This window comes from Lolium rigidum, chromosome 4 (genome assembly GCF_022539505.1).
Source record: "Lolium rigidum isolate FL_2022 chromosome 4, APGP_CSIRO_Lrig_0.1, whole genome shotgun sequence".
Taxonomy (NCBI): Eukaryota; Viridiplantae; Streptophyta; class Magnoliopsida; order Poales; family Poaceae; genus Lolium; species Lolium rigidum.
In genome coordinates this window covers 222728388-222743108 of record NC_061511.1, presented here as the reverse complement: position 1 = coordinate 222743108, position 14721 = coordinate 222728388, and the positions used below count along the sequence as shown (strand labels likewise).

Below are 14721 nucleotides of genomic sequence, written 5' to 3'. Positions count from 1 at the left end.
TTATGTTGCAAAAGTACATCTTCCTGTTGTTTGCCACTTACATTTTCATATATCTGACATCACAGATGCTTCATCTGCTCCAATGATATTGTTGCGATCTCCTGATCCCACATCTGCTCCTAACAGCGAGTTTGGGACGAGCGGCTGCCGGTGAAAACCGTGCCCTGACCCCGGTCATGGTGGGTGATGGCGACATCACGCGTTGCAACCTTCTCGAAGGCATCACCGTCGCAGTCTGCGCCTTCTCACTCGTGCTACTTCGGGGAAAACCCTAGATCCGGGTTTCCTGTATCGGACGATGGCGTCGTTATCTGTGTTTCTCGACGGTGGTGGGCAGCGGTGGTGTGGTGCTCATCTACCGTGTCGAGGTCGGCGAGTCTCGGCGGCGTGGCACATCGGTGTTTTGGTGATGGATGCAGGATGATGGACGCACGCAAGACGGTCGCGCCGTCTAGCGTCATGGTGGCGTTGATGGCGGGACTGACAAGGTCAATGCGTTGATCACCCTTGGAGATGGGTTTGAGGAAGACAACGGTAGAGATTTCTGCGGCGTGTGCGATGTTGTGCGCCGAGGGTCTGCTTGACTGGTTGTGCTTCTCACCTTCCAATGGGCTGCTTGGGAAGACTTTCGGTTTTTAGATGATATGCGTTGGTGTAATGTCAGGTACTAGCATTATTCATAGGCAGCCCCTTCATCAATCTTGTAGTAGGCAACCCCTTCATCAGTCTTGTGGTATGTGGTTTCCTGGAAGCTTGTGAACTGAATAACCAGCTGGCAACCGAGGAATGAAATGTTTTTTTGTGACTAAATAACAAGGTGTTTAGGATCTTCTAAGAAAAAAAAACTTATGACGTGTGGCAAAATACTTTCACAATATTTTGTTCATTCCATTGTAACAAAAACAAATACCGTATGTAGCAAATCACTATTTGTTTGGACCAAAATGGAAGAATGGTGTCACGGTCTGCAACAAAAAAAAATGTATCCAACATTTTTGCCTAATTCATCTGACATTATAGGAACATGTATGCAATATTGGAGCACCCTATAGCACACACATACAAGGAGAAATAAGATCCAAATAGGGGTAAGAGGATGGGGAGGACTCACCGAGCAGAAAAGCAACAGGCGGGAGAGAGAAGGATGAGAGGATAGAGATCAATGACGGCTGCTACAAAGGTGCATGAAAAAACGATTGGAGGGATAGAAAAGTATGACACAAAGTCGGGCGGCTGGCATGAGGATCCACGTACGATCACGTCTAGGAGAGCTAACTTCGGTTCAGCCCCACCCAATAGGGTAAGATGGTTTCACGCGAGTGAATGTAACCTCTCACCAAGGGCATATCGATATGAGGTCGATGACGGAGTGGCCCAACCCACGCTTGGAGCCACTAGTCAGCGACTCGGTGATAGCAAACACGCGCGGGGCTCACGTGTGGGAGAGAATCTGGCGACTTGGCATGAGGCATGCGCACCGTCATGATGCACAAACTTATCCTCCCGGAGTCAGCATCAGACAGTCAATTGTTTTCCGAGAGATGTGGATATATCGGCAATATAGTCAAAACGATATATGCTCTGGGGAGCAGCTGAGTCAGTAAACCATTCACCTGAAATTAAGGAAAATCCAATTTTTGTGGGTACGATATAGACGACTCGGCGGCTCGGTGCGTGGATGACAGTGAAGCCATGAAGTGTACCCGTCGAGGTTTGTTCTTGTAAATTAGGTAGGCATGGAGCCATGTGCTAAGGAAAATCATGGATTAACACGTACTCCGATGCCCACGAACTGTACCCATGTATTCCGAAGGACTGATATTAATGTGGAGCATCTCACCGACAGAACCGTGCTTGTGTGCACGTAAACACAACTACCAGGCATAAATATTTCTCGATAGATCACTGACTTCTCTATCGTTGAATTGGATTCTATATATCTAATCTTGGTTACTTGCACGCAATCCACTAGCTAGGAGTTTGCAGTGCCACGCGAAGGCTACCACAAACAGCTCAATATTAAGCAACACTCCTGGGTGAAAACCTACACAACACTTCAAGAATATATATAGTTAGACGTTCTGAGAATTCCGGAGAGATGCTGTTCTGAGGCTCGCAATAGTGGTATCACATACTCTCCGAAATTCTCAACTTCTGCAGAAATGATCGGCTGTATCAATTCAAATCCTGATCAATTATTTTGTCCAGATTTTAAAACTAAATAACCCGTGAAGTGCATAAATGAAACTAACTGAATAAAATGGATAATGTGTATGTTTTTTTGCTAAAATGCAAAAACTTTGCCGACAGTTCTCGTGGATATATATATAGTACAGTATGTAGTTCTGTTCAACTGAACTGGATAATGGAAATCATGATGACTTTTGTGTAACATTGTCCAAATCCAGTTCTTTTAGGTGGCACATCGTGATCAGAACTGTGCTCAGCCGTACGTCTAAAAATGTAATTGGTCCAGCACAGACGCACGTAAGGTTACTTAGCGGAGCAGATATGCAGAATATATTTAATCAAAAGGTCTAGCACCTAGCAGGGAAATTATTTAAGGTGTGTAAACATGGTAAACTCGGAAAGAAGGCCGAACTGCACCTAATCCTTTATTTCTAAACGCTCATAATTCGTATTTTAAAGTTTTTTTAGAAAAATCTGAAACACAATTCTGGAGGTAGCCAATGATGTATGCAACAAACCTGTAAAATCTCTATTCGAACTACTTTATATTCTACAAAAATGACAAAATTTAACAAATTTGATTTGTAGTATACATCATCGGCTAGCCCTAGAATTTTGTTTCAGTTTTTTTTTATAAAACTTTGAAATACAAATTTCAAGTATTTAAAAATAAAGAGCTGCATTTTCTTGGCTTCCATTTGTCCACTGTTTCAAGAATTTAATTATAATTTTTAGAGCATTTTCAAGATATATTAGCCAAATAAAATCTGATGTATATCACCAGATGGTGGTTTCCGAGAAACAACCAATAGAAGCTAAGAGGCAACTTTTCAAATAGCCAGCAAAGCTAAGTATACCTAGATGCGCTAATTTGTGTATCACAATTGTGCATTCAACTTTGAAATATTTTCAAGATGCTAATACCAGAACAATACATGCTAGCATTCAAAATAACAGCCAATAGAAACTAGGTATATCTCGTTGAAATATACATATTACTAGCCCTTATCTTCTCCAATAGTTCGAACCTTTTACTGAACTGGCTGACTCATCAATTAAATATGGTATCAGATTCAAGTGGTCTCAAAAATCAAGATCCGGCCAATGCACTATTAATCTAAAATTGATAGGGCCTTTCATCATTCCATGTTTAGGGCCTTTTCATTGCTACGGTCTTCTCTTGTGTCCATCCTTAACATTAGAGGGAGGGGTTAAATATACATATCACCAACCCTTCTCAATGGTTCGGACTTTTGCATGAACTGGTTGTCTCGTCAATTTGGTATACCTAGACAAGACTCAGTTGTACTGTGAAAATTATATTTGATACATGGAGATGATTGAGAAGGTTCAAATTAAGTTTGGAATGGATCCATGCATATCATAGAAAAATAATAATATGCATGAATGCATGATTTTCTTGTTCATAACTTTTTCCATTTTTCTCTCAATATTTTGGATTCGAGAAAGCTCATGTAAATTTGCGTTTCCCTCGGGCCACTCTATTCCCCAACGAAGATATGTTCAAATAACTGGCTCGTCCAAAATGTGTAACGTCGGTGAAGCACATGCACACGTGTCAGGTTACTTAGTGGAGCAGATATGTATATAAATTTTATAAACGGAACGTAAGAAGTTGGATCAGCAGTTAATTAGTTCTAGCAGCCAGCAGGGACTATTCAATCGGTTGATAAGTTCCTCTCGTACATGACTTATTCTATTTGCCCACATGCAAATCCATGCATATCACAACACCATTGCTTGCGCCACTTCAATTCATCTCAGGCTATTTAAGCACATCACATGCCTCGAAGGCAAAAGCAACTCACAATGGCCTCCTCTTCCTCATTGTTTCTCCTTGCCTTCCTTCTTGCCCTGACCTCATGGCAGGCCACAGCCTACGACCCTAGCCCTCTTCAAGATTTCTGCATCGCTGACATGAAGTCGCCTGGTATGTACTATATATGTATTATGTGTGTCCTTAATTTCAGTGATATTTTCATGTCCTCGTAGCATATCACTGATCATGTATGAGGTTCTTTTTTTGCGGGTTGATCATGTATGAGGTTGTGATACTACATGCATGGTGACAATGAATAACAGAAAATTGTTTCTACTTTACACGTCAATTAGTATTATCTAAACTTTATGCTACCCTTCCATATGTGTGCAGTGAGAGTAAACGGGTTTGCTTGCAAGGACCCAATGACTGCCACCCCCGACGATTTCTTCAATGCAGCCATGCTCGATCAGGCTAGGGATACTAAGGCCAGCAAGGTCAGGTCAAACGTCACCAATATCAATGTCATAAATTTCCCGGGCCTCAACACCCTTGGCATCTCGCTGGCACGCATCGACTATGGTCCATTGGGTGTGAACACACCACACATACACCCCCGTGCCACTGAGCTCTTGACCGTGCTTGAGGGAACACTCTACCTTGGATTTGTCACATCCAACCCAAACAGACTCTTTTCCAAGATAGTTAAGAAGGGTGATGTGTTTGTGTTCCCAAAGGCCATGATCCACTTCCAAATGAACCTGGCGCATGACAAGCCAGCAGCTGCGTTGTCCTCACTCAGCAGCCAAAACCCTGGGGTTATTTCTATTGCCAACGCAGTGTTTGGATCCAAGCCACCAATTTCAGATGATGTATTGGCAACGGCATTTCAGGTGGAAAAGGATCTGATACATTGGCTTCAATCTCAGTTTTGGGAGAATAACAACTACTAATAGTTCTCTCCTGTTTGCATCCACGGGAAGTTAATATGTAAGCATATATGAAATAAATGGCATGCAAGTGATACTTATGCATGCCTAAGAGTTGTGAGAGTTTTTCTGTACCCTTTGAATCACGAAAAGATATGTCTTTTCTTTTGTCGAATTCATGTCATTCGTACTATGCTGGTGATGTATGTGCTTCACTACTCATGGAGTGTCTTTCAGGAGACAAATACACATGTTATTTAAACAAGATCATTTGCCTTAATCATGTCCTCGAAAATAGATAAGGATGCATAAGATAAGAACATCCATATACCAGAACAATGATATGTTGTATGCAAATTCACCAAGTCAATGAATGAATGATTGGCTTGTTAGTTGAAAAATAGAAGAGAAATAAAAATTATTATCAAATCATTCATTGTTTTTTGAATTTTTGAATTCAACTGTGATCTACTACTACATAGCGCAATACTAAAACAGTTGCACTCAAACCATAAATAACCAGTTAATATCAAGCATCAATGTGCATATACCAAAGCACTTATCTTTGTTGATGGTAGAGTATGGAATTAAAGGTACATTGCTGCAATTTGTTAGCACCCATCAAACAACAACAAATACAAACATATTTCAAATCTTGATCTAAACCAATATGGAGGTCCCAGTCTCTGAATTCATGTTCCTACATTATTTATTATTCAAGCCAATGAAGTGACATACTCCCGAAACGAAATAGTACAGGAAACTAAAATCTCAAGTGTGTTTCAGGCAGTTTTTTTTAAGATCCTCTTACCAATGTAAAGAAGCATGCCTTATTTTTATTCCCGATCCATTCTGCATAAGAGAAGCACGGCAAGGAGAAGAAATAGCAAGTATTTAGCGACCAGTGAAAAAGGAAGTACAATAGCGACAAAATATCAACACTTCTTTCTCAATTGCATAATCAAAACAAAAGGTGAGGTCCCAGCCGCAGGCCTCCTCCTTCACCGCCCCCTTCCCTCCACAGCTAGAGATCCCGCCGGCAACGCCCTGGCGGCGACGGGGACCTCTCCATGCACTTGCGGCGGTGGCGTAAGGTTCCGGTGGCGAGGTGCTGCAGGCTCAGCGGCGACCACATTTTGATGGTGACGGTCCCGGCTCGGCCGCCTCGTAGCTGAGGCACTCACTGAGCTCCGAGCCGGCTTGTACCCAAAAGGGCTTGGGTGGGCTGGCGCTTCTGGCCGCGGCAGCAGGCATGCACGGTGATGCTACCGGCAGCGCTTGGCCGCGGCGGTTGGCTAGCACCAAGGTGGTGCTGGCGGCGACGGTCTAGTCTTAGGTTGCAGTTGTGGTGCCGGTGGTGGTCAACACCCTTCTCCTACGTCGGTGTTCCTCTCCTCTCGGCAGTGTGGCTCAAGCAAGTGGTGCTCATCTTCGCCCTCCATTTCTAGCCCACACTAGTGGAGACATGGCATTCAGTCCCGACCCGTATGGGCTTTTAATCCCGGTTCCCCAACCGCGACTAATTAGGCGGGACTAGAGGTGGAACCTTTAGTCCCGGTCCGGTTACCAGCCGGGACCAAAGGCACTCCACGTGGGCGCCGCGAAGCGGGCTGGGGCCAACCCCTTTAGTTCCGGCTCGTAACACGGACCGCGACTAAACAGTCTCTACCGCGGTAGGAATTATGACACTTTCTATGCCGCGACAGGAGTTCATTTTGTTGTGTTAGGGCTGCCGCAACAGGAATTTGGACACTTTCTGTACCTGTACCGCGGCAGGAGTCATTTTGTTGTGTTAGGAGTTCATTTTCAAAATAGTTTTCGTATATTTCTACGCGTACAGGTTCGTACATAAATATATAAGATAACTTGTCTTATGATATCGATCGAGCATATATATATACAATTACATGGAGATCCCAATATTACCGAGACTAGAGCCCGTCTATTCGATTACACGGAACCGGCATCAGTAATGGTCCCTAGCTACACTAAATCTTCCTTTGTCCTCCCTCAAAAACCCGCCAGCTCCTCTGCAACAGCAGTTGCACGTTTCTCTGGTGTGGACCTCCCTCGCATGGCCTCGAACTATATAAGTAAAGGAGATCAATATGAATATCAGTCATGGTAATAAAAATGACGATAATAAAATAAAGTTGTAAATGTATTGCTTACGTTGTATCTTAAATCTTTGTGCCAGAGGTAAACGTGCGAATGTACTCGCAAACGAAGTATCGACATAGATGTGTCCCCGGTGGTTGTTGGTCGCACTTTAAGAGAATAGAATTTAATCAAATAATAATCTAGCATGCATCATAATTGTATCTAAAATAGTAGTAAAGAGATGCACGGCCCTATTTTGTACTACTTACCGGAACACTCCAAAACGTCAGCTTCTCATGAGAGATACCGACAGTCTCGGACTTGAACCACTTCCAAACCCTGCCCGGCAAGTAAAATGAATTGCTGAGTTATTCATTACTTGATATCTCAGAAAATCATCGAAAGACACTGACATAGCGCGAGAGATTGATTGAAATTACCTTTCTAGCATGTCTTGCATGCTTTGGAAGTCTTCCAAGTTTCTCGTTAATGGGTTGTAGACATTACCTCTTCCATTGTCGATTTGAATGTCTAGAAGAATCCAGTGGAAGCTGCAAACATATATAAATATGTCAGTAACTCATCAGTTAAACTTGTGAGTGAATGGGCACAATTGAGTTAGATCGTTGATGACCCACAAGTATAGGGGATCGCAACAGTCTTCGAGGGAAGTATTACCCAATTTATTGATTCGACACAAGGGGAGACAAAGAATACTTGAAAGCCTTAACAGCGGAGTTGTCAATTCAGCTGCACCTGGAAACAGACTTGCTCGCAAGAGTTTATCAGTAGTAACAGTTTTATAGTAGTAGCAGTAGTGAAATAACAGCAGCAGAGTAACAAAGACAGCAGTAGTGATTATAGTAAACAGTAGGATTAAAATACTGTAGGCACGGGGACGGATGACGGGCGTTGCATGGATGAGAGAAACTCATGTAACAATCATAGCAGGGCATTTGCAGATAATAATAAAACGGTATCCAAGTACTAATCAATCAATAGGCATGTGTTCCAATTATAGTCGTACGTGCTCGCAATGAGAAACTTGCACAACATCTTTTGTCCTACCAGCCGGTGACAGCCGGGCCTCAAGGGAAACTACTGGATATTAAGGTACTCCTTTTAATAGAGTACCGGAGCAAAGCATTAACACTCCGTGAACACATGTGATCCTCACATCGCTACCATTCCCTCCGGTTGTCCCGATTTCTGTCACTTCGGGGCCATTGGTTCCGGACAGCGACATGTGTATACAACTTGCAGGTAAGATCATAAACAACGAATATCTTCATGAATCAATAACATGTTCAGATCTGAGATCATGGCACTCGGGCCCTAGTGACAAGCATTAAGCATAACAAGTTGCAACAATATCATAAAAGTAACATCTACGGATACTAGGCACTATGCCCTAACAATCTTATGCTATTACATGACCAATCTCATCCAATCCCTACCATCCCCTTCGGCCTACAGCGGGGGAATTACTCACACATGGATGGGGGAAACATTGCTGGTTGATGGAGAGGCGTTGGCGGTGATGGCGGCGATGATCTCCTCTAATTCCCCGTCCCGGCGGAGTGCCAGAACGGAGACTTCTGGCTCCCGCGACGGAGTTTCGCGATGTGGCGGCGTTCTGGAGGGCTTTCGGCGACTTCGACTTCTCCCCGTGCGTTTTTAGGTCGAGGCGAATAAGTAGTCCGAAGGGGGGCGTCGGAGGCCAGCCGAGGGGGCCACACCACATGGCCGCGCGGGCCCCCCGGGCCGCGCCGCCATGTGGTGTGGGGCCCTCGGGCCTCCACTTCAATTGTCCTTCGGCTCCGTCATTATTCTGGGAAAATAGGCCCTTTCGTCAAAATCCCGAGGTTTTTCCCGAAAGTTGGATTTCTGCACAAAAACGAGACACCGAACGGTTCTGCTGAAAACAGCGTTAGTCCGTGTTAGTTGCATCCAAAATACACAAATTAGAGGCAAAACAATAGCAAAAGTGTTCGGGAAAGTAGATACGTTTTGGACGTATCAACTCCCCCAAGCTTAGCTTATTGCTTGTCCTCAAGCAATTCAGTTAACAACTGAGCGATAAAAGAACTTTCACGAACACATTTGCTCATATGATGTATATATTCTCATGATATGGCTAATACTTAAGCAGTTCATAATAAGGTACATGCAAGTAAGATCATCTAACAGCTATGTCAATCATGAAGAGGTACCAACAATTAATAATAAGCATCATGAATCATGTATATAAGCAGGATTGCAATGTTCATAAGAGAGTATGATAAAGTGGTATCTCGCTTGCCTGTATTTGATTGGCAAAACATAAATGCCCGGGCACCTCTGGAGTTCATACAAAGACTAGAAGTAGTGATTGTCAAAGATAAAAGCATCAAAGTTATACCACAATCAATCATGTTTTGAGACAAGCATATTATACTAAGAATGACAGTTGTGCTCTCAAGATAGTGCTCAAAGAAATAATGGAGACACAACATAAAAGTAAAAGATTGACCCTTCGCGAGAGGGAAGCGGGGATTAGCATGCGCTAGAGCTTTTCATTTGTAAAGCAGGAGTAAAATTATTTTGAGAGGTGTTTGTTGTTGTCAACGAATGGTAATAGGTACACCAACTACCTCGCCAACCGGACTTTCAAGAGCGGCTCCCATGAATTATTTGCATTTTTATGTGGCACTCCTTCCAACTTTTCTTACACAAACCATGGCTAACCGAATCCTCGGGTGCCTGCCAACAATCACATATCATGAAGGAGTGCCTTTTTAGTTTAGTTTTATTATGATGATGACACTCCCCCAACCTTTGCTTACACAAGCCATGGCTAACCGAATCTTCGGGTGCCGTCCAACAATCACAAACCATGGAGGAGTGTCTATTTAAGTTAATTAATTTGGGATCGGGAATCCCATTGCCAGCTCTTTTTGCAAAATTATTGGATAAGCGGATGTGCCACTATTCCATATGAGAGTCCGTCAAAAGTAAATGACAAGGTTGAAAGCTAAACACCACATACTTCCTCATGAGCTATGAAACATTAACACAAATTAAGAAGCATTTTGAAGATTTTAAAGGTAGCGCATGAGAATTTACTTGGAATGGTTTGAAATGCCATGCATAGGTATTTATGGTGGACACTCTGGAATAACTTGGTTTTCATGTGTTTGGAGGCACAAGCAGCGTTCCCGCTCAGTACAAGTGAAGGCTAGCAAAAGACTAGGGAGTGACAAATCAAAGAGCAGTAACTGTCATAATCATGCTTGCGGCAAAATAAATTAACTGAGGCATAAAAGTGATACAAGAACTCTGAAGCAATGTAAATCATTGAGGCTTAATTGACTCTTGTTCAGTCATATGCATGCGTGAGCATGTGCCAAGTCGATATAAATGAATTATTCAGAGGAGGATACCACAATGCCATACTTACTTATGAATAAAACAATGCAAGCAAACATCCATGACATGCTACTCATATTAATAAATTGGAGCTAAACATGAGAGATCATGAACTACAAGACTTTCTTAAATAACATATATCTCACATGGACCAACTAAGCATGCTCACATGGATGAGTATATGTACAGAAATGAAAACAAATAGAGTTCATACCAGCCTCTCACCACAATCAGATTGTCGTAGATCGTCATTATTGCCTTTTCACTTGTGTAGCTTGGATAATATGAAATGAAAACCACGCTCCAGCCACCGAAGACCATTGAACTCATAATGAACTTTACAAACCAAAGAAGAACAGCAAATATTTTTGGTGTTTTTCGAATTTGAGAACAAGAACAAAAGGAAACAAGCAAACAAAGCAAAATCTTTTTGGGTTTTCTTATAGCAAACTAGCAATAGCAAATAAAGCGAAACAAATGCAAGAAACCAAGATAAACAAATGGTGAAGAGAAACAACAGAAATATTTTTGGTCTTTTTGTGTTTTGGGAAAGAAACAAAGCGAAAGCAAGAAATAGCAAACTAAAAGAAACACAGAAAAGCGAGATGGCAGAAATCTGCCAAAACCTGACAGCAGTACAGAAATCGATTTTTACAAAAATCTTACGTTGCTCAGTTCGAAAAGTGTTCAACTAATGAAAGTTAGATAACAACCTGGGGAACATGCACAAAAATTGGCTTCGCAAAATACTGTTCTGGCTGGGTGCACGAATTTTTATGGTAACAGCCCAGAATCTGTTTTCAGGCAGCACTTCCCCAAATATCATCTTCCTCTCATTAGAAAACCACTCAAAGAGACTAAACAAGTATATACAAGTATCCAGCAATCATAATATGCAAAGAATGAGTGATGCCGGTATACCTCCCCCCAAGCTTAGGCTTTTGGCCTAAGTGGAGTTCAACCCCATCGAGGGCCTGGGTTCCACGCCGGTGGATCATATGTGGAGTAGTCATAATAAGGTACCGATGCAGAAGAAAAGCGTGGGGGTTCCTCATACCCAGCTTGTGGATGCGAAGAGCTTGCTGCATCGGATGACGAGTCGAGGTGTTCCTCGACCTCATCCGTGTTGTCTCGTGCACGATGGCTTCCTCCCTCGATGTATGCGTTAACCACACCTTCCGTGACTGACCAATCCTCCCTGGAATCAAAGTTAAACAGAGAAGGTGCAGGCAATCCTACTAATTTTTCAACTTTCTTAGTCCTTGTCCAAGATTTCTTGTAAAATGTTATTCTATAAGACAGGTTCCCTAAATTAGACGAATTAGAAAGAAATTCATGCTTAATCATGGAAGCTATGTCAAGTTTCTCCATAGGGAGTGGAATATCGAGACTGTGAGGTCCCACATTATGCATAGCTAATAAACGAGAGGCGATGAGACCTCCACAAATTCCTCCCTTCTCACGATTAGTGGCAAGTCTGTTAGCTATCAAAGCTCCCAAGTTATAAGTCCTATTACTTTGTAATGCAGCAGCTAGAAAGGCTAGATCCGGGATAGTTATTTTACCTCCATTCTTTCTCGCTAGAACGCACTTGGTAATGAAATAGGCGAAGTAACGAATAGCTGGGAAATGAATACTACTAATTTTACCATCATCTTCCGAGAAACTCCTTCCATGACAAATCATCTTGAAGAGGTCCAAGAGCTCTTGCGGCGATCCCTTTACCTTCTCGCATGATCCCCATTGCGGCACTTTAATTGCTGCACAAAAATCACTGAATGGCAAGTTGATAGTTTTATTATAAATTTTGTACTGAACCATGGGGTTAGATTGTGACCAATTGAATTTAAAATCTTGCACTACTGACATAGTCAGCTTCACATATTGGCATGGTTCCCCATCAACAAAATCATCCAATCCTGCACGAGAGATTAAATTTTGGACGTCCCGCAAAATCCTCGCACTTCTCATGAAATCCGCACACGGATAGTAAGTGAGATATACTCCTTCTTCCCGGTGAACTCTCATGACCTGTGGCACCTCCAACTCATGTTGGTTGAGTTGGTACCTACCTCCTTCCATTTTCTGAAATTTTCAACAAACAATATAAAACTTGATTTGGTGACATATAATTGAGGGAAACTACCATAGGAACTTGCTAGAGTACTAATCATGCATCAAAACTAGTTTCTACCACTTGGAACAAGCATGCAAGCTCACTAAACATGTTACCTACAGCAGCAAAATATTCAAGATATACTCAACCAAACAAAATTCTATTTGGATAATCGAAGGAGTCACATACCGGAGAGCAAATGTACCAAATTTCAAACAGAAATCTGGGCTGAGCAAAGAGATCGAAAAATCCTGAGCTCTTGAGCAAAAACGCGAGTGAGAGAAAGTTGGTTCAAGTTTTTTCGGGAGAGAGAAGATGCTGGGAGAAAGAGATGATGTAGTGGGGCAAGGAGGGGCCCACACCACATGGTGGCGCACCCACCTCCTTGGCCGCGCCGGCCTGTGGTGTGGCACCCTGTGGTGCCCCACAGGTCATCCTCTGGTGCTCCCAGGTGCCTCGTCGAAAAATAGGACCAACGGTGTAATTTTCGCGAATTTTTGAAAACTTTGAAAAATGCACATTTCGGGTATTAAGTTTATTATTACTGGCCAGGAAATTTTTTGAAATCTCAAATCAACTAAGAAACTTTGCAAATTAAAAATGCTACAGCAACTAAAGCAAGTGGAGGAAGAAAGAGATGTTGTTCACCTCCTCTATGCATATAAAAGGTATTTGTTAACAAGGTTGATCAAGTCTTGCCACCAAATAAATTTTACATAGCATATGAAGAAATAAACCTCAAATCAATCATGTTACCTTGAATTGTATTGATATGGATCCAATCACAAGAGTTTGATATTCTTCTTTAGGCTCATATATAGGGCAATCGATAGTTCCCACTTTGATAGTTCTCACATGAGAAATAGTATTAACTCCGCACGCTTTTTCAATCCTCTTGGGGAAATAGACGGTGTGTTCCTTATCATCAACATTGAAAGTAACCTTTCCTTTATTGCAATCAATAACAGCCCCTGCGGTGTTAAGAAAAGGTCTCCCAAGAATAATAGACATATTATCATCTTCGAGCATTTCCAACACAACAAAATCGGTTAATATCAAGCGGTTATTAGTAACTTGAACAGGAACATCCTCACATATACCAACAGGAATAGCGAGTAGATTTATCAGCCATTTGCAAAGATATATCAGTAGGTATCAACTTATCTAAGTAAAGTCTCTTATAGAGAGAAAAAGGCATAACACTAACACCAGCGCCCAAGTCACATAGAGCAGTTTTAACATAATTATTCTTGATAGAACAAGGAATAGTAGGTATACCCAGGTCGCCCAACTTCTTTGGAACTTTGCCATTGAAAGAGTAATTAGCAAGCATAGTGGAAATTTCCTCATTGGGGATTTTCCTTTTGTTAGTAACAATATCTTTCATATACTTTGAATAAGGAGGCAATTTAATAGCATCGATCAAAGGGATTTGCAAGAATAAAGGTTTCATCCAATCACAAAATTTATTATAGTGTTCTTCTTCCTTTGATTTTAGTTTCTTAGCAGGAAAAGGCATTTGCTTTTGCACCCAAGGTTCTCTTTCATTACCATGTTTCTCAGCAATAAAATCTTCTTTAGTATACTTTTTATTTTTAGCATGCTTTTCAGGTTCTTTTTCAACCTCTTCTTTATCAGAAGTATCATTCTTATCATTATCTTTATCATGTTCATTACCACTTTCAGTTTCAGCATCAAAAATAGAAATACTATTAGGATCATTAGCAGGTTCAGAGGATTCTACAACATTTTTATGTTTCTTCTTCTTTTTCTTAGATGGAGCACTAGTTTTAGTTTGTTGAGAATCTTGTTCAATTCTTTTGGGATGCCCTTCAGGATATAGAGGATCCTGGGTAGAGACACCACCTCTAGTTGTTACTTCATAAGCATGTTTTTCTTTAGCATTATTTCCTAACAAGTCATTTTGCACTTTAGTGAGTTGATCAATTTGAGTTTGAACCATATGAAAATGTTTAACAAGCATCTTAACATCATTGGAGGTTCTCTCCACAATATCATGCAATTCACTAATAGCTTGAGAATTTTCCATTAGATGATTCTCTACTCTCATATTAAAATTTTCTTGCTTAACAATATAATTATCAAACTCATCTAAGCATTGTGCAGGAGGTTTTGAATACGGAATATCTTCCCTAGTAAAGCGTTGAAGGGAATTTACCTCAATCATGGATGAAGGG

The 14721-nt window shown here is 41.7% G+C and overlaps 1 protein-coding gene across 1 annotated transcript; it reads left to right on the top strand.

The window, feature by feature from the left end:
• Positions 1-4004: 4004 nt before the first annotated feature.
• LOC124649575 (germin-like protein 8-4) lies at positions 4005-5164 on the top strand. Its single transcript, XM_047189180.1, has 2 exons — positions 4005-4141; positions 4364-5164. Exons 1-2 carry the CDS (start codon positions 4021-4023, stop codon positions 4921-4923), a joined length of 681 nt encoding a protein of 226 aa, XP_047045136.1. The 5' UTR covers positions 4005-4020; the 3' UTR covers positions 4924-5164.
• Positions 5165-14721: the final 9557 nt, after the last annotated feature.